Here is a 10,664-nt window from a genome sequence, read left to right as displayed (position 1 = left end):
ATTATAAATGGTACACAGGCACAAAAAGTAAGCAAGCTTGCATTATGCAAGTTTTTTTGACCTTAGCAGAGGTCAAGTATTTCAAACATTCCGCATCATGCTCCAAGATGCTATTTACAGGGCTGGCTCCAAAGAAAATGTTTTGCATTTCCCCGTCTCCTCAGTTCCTCCTGCCTTCTCAGCCATCCCTCCCCCTCCCCTCACTCCCCGTTCTCAGTCTTTCCCTCATTTCTGATCCATTTTTTATGCATTACTCCATTACTCTCAACTCCCATTTACAGTGCATTACCTCCTCCCGTCTTTCGCAAACACACTTTGCGCTGCTCTCTCCTTTCTTCAGTCACTTTGCCTTCGCTCTCCTCCATTGAATTATGACACTTTTCGCTACTTCTACCTTTCACTCTTTTATTAACTCTTTGTCTCTTTTCTGGTCACGTCTTCCCCCACTAAGTGTTTCTTCTCCCCATGTTTTTTTCGCCATCTACTTTGACATTCTCTGCATATCACACTGTCTGTCTGTGACATCTTCCTTTTAATTGGTTATCCAAAGCATCCTGTGTAATTTGTCTCCGATACGTGTGTGTGTTTTTTAACAGTTTTACAGATGTCAGCAAATGTAATTAACAACAATATGATTAGCATTCAGCCTGTCTAGACCTTTAATTGTCCCCTTTGAGCACACATAAAAACCCACGGGCACCCAGCAGACCATCAGATTTCACGACACCATAAATCACATGTCAGAAGAGGTAAAATCAATGACTAAGTCAGCGTGTGTAGCGATGTCATCCTTTAATATCAGCTTTAAAATCAAGTAACTGTCATGATATGACCTGCAAGTTCCTAACAGCACAAAGAAGTAGACGTGTCAGAGGTAGTTCCTTTTGATTGTAGGACACAACTTCAGAGAACCCATTCTCATTGCTGTGGGTAAAACAAAAATTAAGAATTTAGGTTTTGAAATAGCAGTGATGCAGACAAATAAACCCCCTGCAGACAACTGGCTGTTTTGACAGGAAAAAAGGATAAAATATTTAAAAGAAAATAGCTCTGAAATAATCTGTGGTTTATAGAAAATGTGAGAACTGCAGCTGGTAAAGAATGAACCTAAAACTGCCATGCTAGCATTTAAATGCTTTAAACTATATCCACAGATTTATTGTGATCTGACTCTTCTAAAAAAATCTGCACACTGTATACTATTTTTCCTAATCAAAATTCTTCAAATTCAGACATTTAAATTCAAGAAAAAAAGTCTCATCTTAACATTTCAGATACAAAGAAGACACAATTAAACCTCAATCATTTAATCTGTCTTATTACTACTCTTGTCCCTCCTCCAGCTGTGGTGGGAGTGATATTTCTCTCCTGTGCATGTATTTTGACCATGTTTCAGGCAGTCCACCAGCTTTATGGAAAGGCTTCATGAAAAGCACAATAGTCATAATTTAGATGTAATTTTAGATAAAAACTGGAAGCAGGCTGTCTAGAATAATTATGGAGCATCTTTGCTCTTCATCAACAGCATAAAATAGAGTTTGCAGATTTTAACTTGGACTTTTGATTACAGATATAGAAATTTAATCTGTAGTCTAATTAAACCGCTGTGTGTGACTATGAAGAATTACAGCAAAATGTAGGTAAGAACTTGTTACTGACACATTAATTGATAGAACCAGGCCTCAGAACGATCCACCAAACATGCTGTCCACTCATTGAGGGTCACCTTCCTGTTCCTGTTACGATCACATGACCTGCAAACATAGCGCAGAAGAAAACAGATGATTTACAGAAACACATCCTATATTCAGTCACATCCACAAGGATACAGAGATGTAGTTTATAGTTTAAATATCTATAGGTGTACAAAGGAACTGCACTGGGGCTCTTCAGCAGCCATTGTCTTTCAGTTCACAGTGCAGCGTTATCTCTGAAGGGTACTCCTTCAATTTGTGTTAATCCATGGGCAGCGGGAGGCACAGTTGGTAATAAACATTATCATTGCTGGGAATGGCTTGACATTGACACAGCCCTGCTCCCACAAAACTTGTCATTGCAGACTGGCAGAGAAAAGGGGGGTTGGGTGGGAGTACGAATGGGAGAAGAAAAAGGAGATGGAAGGAAGTAAGAATGAGGGAAGAGTGAAAATGAATAACTGGCTGACAGAAAGGGAGGCTGAGGATAAACGCATTTGTATCAGAGATGAGAGAAAAACAGGAAGCACAGATAAGAAGAGGAAATACTTCGGCATGGAGGAGGAGTATGATAATGGAGAGATGGTGTGGTCATGAGATCGAAAGGGAGGAGGATACAGGATTGGCATGGAAATGAATGGATAGATGGCACGCAGAGAGAACAGCATGGTGGGAGGTGCAGCTTGGTCAGAGCGGGGGCGAATTGCATCTCGGTGTCACATTTTTAACCCTCTGTATTTCTGTAATTAGCCAAACAATAGCATATTGCAAAAGACAGAAGATTTCAATTAGGCCAACAAACCTCTTGTGTCACATGAGGTGATGAAATATGGACATAGGAAATAGCAATGGTCTTGAGTAAGATTTCATCAACTCATTAAAATGGCCATATTTAAAATTGTGATACTTATCAAATTGGCCAGATGTTTCACTATCATCTGCTCGCTTCTAGTACATGCATGTAACACACAACTTGTGAGATTGCTATAGTGGGATGTTAACCCCCCCCCCCCCAAATAAACTGCCCAATATTTAATTTATTTAAATATCAGACAAGAAAGTTAATCATTATGTGATGCAGCAAGGCCGTTGAAGGCAGGACTGACTGAAAAAATGGTGTAGCACAGTGCTCCAAAGGCATCCTCTTATAATGCAGCTTCTTCAGGTCCCTGCGGCTCAACTTGCCATCTTTATTCCTGTCCAACAGGGTAAATCTTTTCTAAAGAGGGAGAGAGAGAAAGCACACTACTCAACTCAATACTTGTGTTTTCTGTTTCTTTATGTCATATCACATAAATACAATAAATGTGTGATGTTAACTAGGAGATTCAGCCGACCACAATGGTGGTTTTGGTCAAGGACTGTATAAAAAGATGGACAGAGTCATTGTGACATCACACACTAGTTAGTGAAGGTAGTTCGAAAGTTAGAAAGAAGGTACTTTTACATTGCCTTTTACTTTTCAAACCCTAACGTCCCACGCATCTATGATTCATGCTCCGAAAACATAAAAGAAACAAAAAGAAACAAATTAATCAATCAATAAACCCATGAAACTCTGTAATTTAACAGAATTTTCCTGTTATTTTAAATACATGAAATGACATGAAAATTCTAGTGAAATAAAATAAAATAAAATGAAAGGTGATTTAACATGCTGAACAAAAATAACATGAAAAATGTGTAAAAATCGTAAAAATTTTAATTAAAAAAAAATGTGTAAGGGCATAAAAAGACTGCAAAAATACAGCCCAAAATTTAAAATAATTTCACAGTGTTTATTTAATAGATTAAACTTTTAAACTTTTAAAACCTAGTTTAATAGTGTAACATATCTAAATATGAGATAACAGAAGTGATACTAAATGGCAGTAACAAAACTATAGTTTCTTTAATTTTACATAGATTTGTTTATTAAATAACATGTTTGTTGTGGATTTACTGCAGTTTTCACCACAGAAATTCTCATTAAAGTCTCATAAAAATACGGAAATTTTTCTAATTTTAATTACAGAAATTATATATGTATATATATATATATATATATATATATATATATATATATATATATATATATATATATATATACACACACATATATACACATATATACAATATAAAAGGAATTGGCAAGAATACCAGAGGCGCAAAACACCAGCTACTGGTAGACAGAACAATCAGCCGAGACTGCAAGACCAGACTGACCAACCTGTGCACTGCCTGGATTGATTACAAGAAGGCCTATGGAACTCAATGGGGATGTGGCGTACAACACTAGAGGCCAACTCCAAGCCCATAGCACAAGTCACCATCAAGTGCGGGATCTACCAAGGAGATGCTCTGTCCCCACTGCTGTTCTGCATAGGCCTGAACCCCCTCAGTGAGATCATTAACAAGACTGGCTACGGATACCGACTACGGAACGGAGCAGTTGTCAGCCACCTCCTGTACATGGATGACATCAAGCTGTATGCCAAGAGTGAATGAGACATCGATTCACTGATCCACACTACCAGGCTATACAGCAATGACATTGGAATGTCGTTCGGACTGGAGAAGTGTAGCCGGATGGTAACAAAGAGAGGGAAGGTAGTCAGAACTGAGGGAATTGAACTACCAGAAGGCAACATTGCAGACATAGAGGACAGTTACAAGTACCTGGGGATCCCGCAGGCAAATGGGAACCATGAAGAGGCCGCTAGAAAGGCTGCAACCACCAAGTACCTGCAGAGGGTCAGGCAAGTCCTGAGGAGTCAGCTGAATGGTAAGAACAAGATCCGGGCCATCAACACGTACGCCCTGCCCGTGATCAGGTACCCTGCTGGGGTAATAGGCTGGCCAAAGGAGGAGATAGAAGCCACTGACATAAAAACAAGAAAGCTCCTTACCATGCATGGAGGGTTTCACCCCAAGTCCAGCACCCTGAGGCTGTACGCTAAGCGGAAGGAGGGGGGCCGGGGACTGGTGAGTGTCAGCACCACAGTCCAGGATGAGACAACGAACATCCAAGAATACATTGGGAAGATGGCCCCAACTGACCGAGTGCTCAGTGAATACCTCAGGCAGCAGAAACCCAAGAAAGAGGAGGGAGACGAGGAACCATCATGGAAGGACAGGCCCCTGCACGGTATGTACCACCGGCAGATAGAGGAGGTGGCTGATATCCAGAAATCCTACCAGTGGCTGGACAAAGCTGGACTGAAAGACAGCACAGAGGCACTAATCATGGCAGCACAAGAACAAGCTCTGAGCACAAGATCCATAGAGGCTGGGGTCTATCACACCAGGCAAGACCCCAGGTGCAGGCTGTGTAAAGATGCCCCAGAGACTATCCAGCACATAACAGCAGGGTGCAAGATGCTAGCAGGCAAGGCATACATGGAACGCCATAACCAAGTGGCCGGCATAGTGTACAGGAACATCTGTGCCGAGTATAACCTGGAAGTCCCGAGGTCAAAATGGGAGATGCCCCCAAGGGTGGTGGAGAATGACCGAGCTAAGATCCTGTGGGACTTCCAGATACAGACGGACAAAATGGTGGTGGCTAACCAACCGGACATAGTGGTGGTAGACAAACAGAAGAAGACGGCCGTAGTGATCGATGTAGCGGTTCCGAATGACAGCAATATCAGGAAGAAGGAACACGAGAAGCTGGAGAAATACCAAGGGCTCAGAGAAGAGCTCGAGAGGATGTGGAGGGTGAAGGTAACGGTGGTCCCCGTGGTAATCGGAGCACTAGGTGCGGTGACTCCCAAGCTAGGCGAGTGGCTCCAGCAGATCCCGGGAATAACATTGGAGATCTCTGTCCAGAAGAGCGCAGTCCTGGGAACAGCTAAGATACTGCGCAGGACCCTCAAGCTCCCAGGCCTCTGGTAGAGGACCCGAGCTTGAAGGATAAACCGCCCGCAGGGGCGTGCTGGGTGTTTATATATATATATATATAGTGGTGGTGAATTTCTGCATTTTATCGTATTTTTCTGGTGCCCCAGCTACCGGAATATTAACTTTTACAAAAACACATTATTTTATTTTTTAACATTTCATAGTGCCCACTGAAATACCTCAGCATCTATGAAATGGATTGTCATTCAAGATGATTCAAATGATTCCTCAACTTTTCATCTATTGCTTTTGTTTATATAAAAGACCTGTTGTCTTTCTCCCATCAGACTGTTAGCATGCTACCAAGCTAAACAGGAAATGGAAACACGGTAAATGCTTCACCTGTTCACTCGCACTGTTGCTATTACAGTATTACAGTAGGCTGCAGTTCTATTTCTCTCATGCTAGAATCAGCATCCATAATGCTGGAATTTTATGATGTAACACTATCCCAAAACACTCTACATCTGTTTTTGTATCATAGAAATAATGCAGTGAGCTTTCACTTAATTCATTTGAGGCCAGGAGGTCAAGAGAATGCACAGAGGATATTAAGTTATCCCCCTATTCACCATGTTATTGAATAATTTAGTGAATATTGACCAAATACTGTTTATACGTGGTGTCTTAAGAGCCCCTGTCCCAGTCTGTGGACAACCACACCACAAGCAACATAAGAACTTACCACTTACGGTAGGTTGTTAACATCGATCAGTCACTAGACCCATGGAGGGCAGTTTGTATCTAGCACAAAGATGGTGTCTATCATGAAAAACAGCTTTATGTTCAGTGTTTGGTTACAGTGAAAGGGAAAATGATGCCTTTGAGTATTTGCCTTCTGGCTATAGTTTCTTTTCACTTTATGGAAATGATTTTATTTCCATCATCACTGGCTGAGGTCATCATAGATCATGAATTACGTTTACTACTTCACAGTTATCTTCTTATCCCTGTTAACCTGCTGAACAGGCTCACTTTAAGTGCGAAGTATGAGTTACTTGTGCCAGCTGTGTCCTCTGGGTGTGGCTCAGGCAGCTCTGGGGCGGGGCAGCAGGTGCGTAGGATTCCCCCATACGACTCAAGAGCAGAAACCAGTCCAGGAGACGATATGGAAACTGGCCTAACTCCTCCTCGGTGCATTTACCCTTGGGGACTGATCATAAGGCACATCAGAGCCAATTTGGAAGACTGTGATACACAGTGGAAACAGTCTGTAATGTCTAATGCTATTTACCCAGACAGGGTCCTGTGTGCGCGAGTCCGGTGCGGCGCCTCTTTCTGCAGGCATCTTTATGAAGCCAACACTCATTCTCATAGGTCTTTCCCACAACACTGCACACTGGTGCCCTCTGCCTGATTCCATGAGCGAGTGCCCACAGACAAAATTCACATGTGAGAATGTAGTGTACAATGTGCCAGATTACTGCTTTACCTTAACATGTCTTTCCAAAAGTTACATATATGTGTGAATCCCATATAAGTATAAACTTCCTGTAAGGACAAAATATTTTAAAGCCTGAAAATGATTAAAGAACCAAATGTTGTTTACCGAGGACAGGACTGAGGACAAACACACTTGGGGATGAGAATTCCGTTTTCTTGAACTACCTGGCACCAAGACCCCACTGGAGTACGGCATTTCAGCAGCTCACAAAGCTTTTCTGAAGCAGAAATAGAAAAACAACCTTGTGTCAGCTTAGTTTTTACTTTTACATCGACACTCACCAGCCATTTTATTAGTTTCAACTTGATATTACTAGGTTAGGACCCTATTTTGTCTTCAGAATTTCTGGCTATAGTTTCTTTATGTTAATATATGCTTAAGAGCGTTCATCGTGTTTATGTGTATCATGCATCCATGACAGTTCCTGCCAGTTCTGGATGGTGACTCGAATACTGACCAGGTATGTGAAAATTTTAATGTATTTTGATCACTTTCTAGTTCTGCACATTTAGAAAAAGAGGAATGTGCATGGGACTTGCATGCAGTCATGTGGCATTCCTCTTACCTGGTTTAACTCTGCCAATGTATGGTCTCAGGCTCTCTTCAGCTTGTCTCTGTTTGCGCTGGGCTCTGCCTCCCTGAAACACACACACAGTTTTCTAATAGACAAAAAAAAAAGCGGGCATTTATGTTTTATCTGCGGCCAAAATCATTAGTGGCAGCACCGAACTCTGGCATAAATTTCCCTTTCATTAAAACCCCCGGGCTCATTTTAAACTAATATTCTGTACCATTAGAAAAGTCAGCTTCTTGGCATCATTGTACTGTAAAGAGCACACATCATAAACCCAAAATAAAAATGGGCATCCGTTCAACATCAATCTGCTCTCACAGTGCACCTCAATTCCATACTGATATTTCCAAACTTTGTAGTCTCAGCCAGGTCCACATCTGCCCCTAAATTCTTCCCAGATCAAATGTGAAACAGGTGACCAAAATACTGGAGCCACATTCCATAACTCGGAAATTTTCTTTTTAACACCTGTGACAAAACAGACTTGATGAGTGGAACAGAAAAAAAAGTCAGGAGAACATAATTTCAAATATTTTTACTTTTCACTCATTAGTAATATTTACATTGACCCTTGACCCTTTTTTACGATTTTTTTTTGTGGAAAGCCGAAATTAGGCAGATTAAGTTAAACATACCTTTACTGTTTGAACACCCAGGAGCAGAAACAAGCTACAAATGATGTTCAACTTCATGGTTGAGCCACCCAGTGGGGCTGTAAGAGGAAAATGACGAATCGACATATTTTATGTTTCCAGTATCTTCCTTTACATTTCCTCATATTGAGTTAAAATCGAATAAAGATAAATGTTGCAGAAAATGATCAGTTTACCCAGAACCCAGAACAGCTAATCAGTGCATTTGAATCTAATTGTTCTTTCTGCTGTGCTGTAATTTACTGACTTTTACCCTGTTTCCAGTCATTCTCATAATGTAGCGGGAAACAATGCAGCTCATTGAGTTTTAAGCACCAAAGAAAATGATTTTCCATCAGAGAGGAAGCAGAGGGTTGAATTACACTGAGAGAACATTCAGCTTTCAGTTGAGGAAGTTATTGCAGAATAGCAAGTCATTTTCTATCCCCTGACTGCTTGAGGAAAAACATCTTACCAGGGCCTCTGTCACTCCTTCCTTCTGTTGTTATTCCCTTGTTAGCGTTCTCCTTCGTTTCCTTGTTCTGTCTCCTCCGCTGAGGGTGAATATTTTTGCAGCTGGCTTTAACAGACTTTATGTTTTCTTTTATTTGATTGAATATCTTTTCTTTGCATTCGCCCCTTTTTCAGCTCCCCTTCTCCTTACCTCTCTGAGTCTCTTTCGCATCAGCCCGCTTTTGATTGCAGTGAAGTGAACAGGTATCTGAAGTCAGTATTAGTTTAAGACCATGTGCACTTGAATGTTTTCGTAAAGAAGATCTGAGAGAGAGAGAATTTAGGAAGGTGGAGTAGTTTTCATGGAAGCTGGCACTGGACCACATGATGATTTACAAGCCAGGGAGACCATATGGTCACACTATTGTCTCAAGCTGAAATTTCCCTTTGTGTTTCAGACACACACGCTCACACACACCCAAAGAGAAAAGAGAGAGAGAGTATATGCAGAAGAAGAATACCTTTAAAAATATGACCGGTCAAACGCAATAACATAGCAAAGGCTGCTCTCTAGTGGTTAGAAAGGAAAACAACAATTTCATTATGTGACTACCACTAAAAATATACAAGGCTAATGTATGATGATTTATAAGCATTTTTGACACAAGTGTCCATAGTCTGGTAAATTTGACGAGGGCACAGGGGTTTATTCCTTTCTGCAGCCACCTTTCTTGGAAAGCCACTCCTTACCAATACTTCACCAAAATGATTTTAAACAGGTTGTTCATTCGGGTTGAGAGCTAACTGTTGCAGTCCAACAAAATATATATGCCGCGACTTCTGCTTTTACTAAGCTTGTAAACTAGCCGCTTTGTCGACAATGTCAGAAACTTTACTTACTGTTTACCGTTGAGCTGTCAGTGAGTGCTGGTTGTTTACTGGACTGCCTTTTATTTAAAAAAGGTATGCAGATGACAGCATTATCTGCTGGATAATAAACAGTGAGTTAGTTCATAGAGGGAGGAACTCAACAATCGGCAGTATGGTGCACAGAGAAGAACTGAGTGGTCAAGATCAAGAGAACTAGGTGCTGATATCTGGTTTAAGAAAAGCTGATAGAAGACACACAGGTCTGTTTACACCAGTAAAGAAAAAGCTTGAAGTCAATGACTGGAAAGCGAATTAAACCCACCCAGCAGACAACTGGCACCAATTACCAAGCCTGAAGTTAAGTCTCTGTTCACAGCCCATAAAATGTAAGTTAAGTTAATGAGATTTTTTTTTTGTTCTTGTTTTTTAAATTAACTGGCCACTTTAGCAGGTTAACTGCTTGTTAACAAAATATCTTATAACCCAATCATATGACATCCTGTTGAAATTCAAAATGAGCATCAGAATGAGGAGGCAAGTTAATTTAAGTGACTTTGAATGTGAAACTGCTGATCTGGTCGGGCCACTCTGAAGGGTCTCAATTTCTGCTGCAACATTTTGATAGTAGTGTCCAGGATGTTGTTCAGGCTGCTGTTGGTGGTGTAATGATGTATGGCATTTTTTTCTTGGCACGCTTTAAGCCCCTTAAACACCACCACTACCTCAGTATTGTTGCTGACCACAGCACTGTGTTATGACCACAGTGCACTCATCTTTTGATGGCTGCTTCCAGCAGCTTACTGCGCCATGTCACAGAGCTCAAATCATCTCAAAGTGATTTCTTGAACACGAACATGTATTCACTGCACTCAAACGGCCTCCACAGTCTCCAGATCTCAATCCAAAAGAGCACATTTGAGATGCGATGAAACAGCAGATTCAGTTCATGTGCAGCCGACAAATCTGCAGGAAGTTTGTGATGCCGTCAGTACTAGCAAGGTGGACAAAGAGAGCCATTTTAACTTGCAGCAGCATTTTTTATTCAGATGAGGCTCTTTACATAAGTAAGACAGTGTTTTAATTGAACCAATAATTAATAAAGGTGTACACTGTTC

The 10,664-nt window shown here is 41.0% G+C and overlaps 1 protein-coding gene across 1 annotated transcript; it reads right to left on the bottom strand.

Moving 5' to 3' along the window:
- On the bottom strand, positions 1-9,002 carry sparcl2 (SPARC-like 2). The gene is made up of 10 exons (XM_085243190.1): positions 8,891-9,002; positions 8,702-8,780; positions 8,230-8,306; positions 7,586-7,658; positions 7,126-7,237; positions 6,811-6,929; positions 6,575-6,729; positions 2,801-2,913; positions 1,660-1,754; positions 1-924 (listed from the first exon to the last, which is right to left on the bottom strand). Exons 1-10 carry the CDS (start codon positions 8,909-8,911, stop codon positions 869-871), a joined length of 900 nt encoding a protein of 299 aa, XP_085099316.1. The 5' UTR covers positions 8,912-9,002; the 3' UTR covers positions 1-868.
- Between the last annotated feature and the right edge of the window lie 1,662 nt (positions 9,003-10,664).

This window comes from Mchenga conophoros, linkage group LG13 (assembly GCF_057382185.1).
Source record: "Mchenga conophoros isolate Kocher_MC1m ecotype Shallow Benthic linkage group LG13, M_conophoros_male_GT1.1, whole genome shotgun sequence".
Classification (NCBI taxonomy): Eukaryota; Metazoa; Chordata; class Actinopteri; order Cichliformes; family Cichlidae; genus Mchenga; species Mchenga conophoros.
This window is presented reverse-complemented; position numbering and strand designations above follow the sequence as displayed.

Excerpts from the sequence above, each read along its gene's own strand:
- sparcl2 (XM_085243190.1), bottom strand. The coding sequence starts at position 8,911 with ATGCGAAAGAGACTCAGAGAG. Across the intron at positions 8,781-8,890 it reads TGCGAAAGAGACTCAGAGAG|CGGAGGAGACAGAACAAGGA; the intron begins GTAAGGAGAAGG and ends ATTCACCCTCAG. Across the intron at positions 1,755-2,800 it reads TGTGCTACACCATTTTTTCA|GTCATGTGATCGTAACAGGA; the intron begins GTCAGTCCTGCC and ends CTATGTTTGCAG.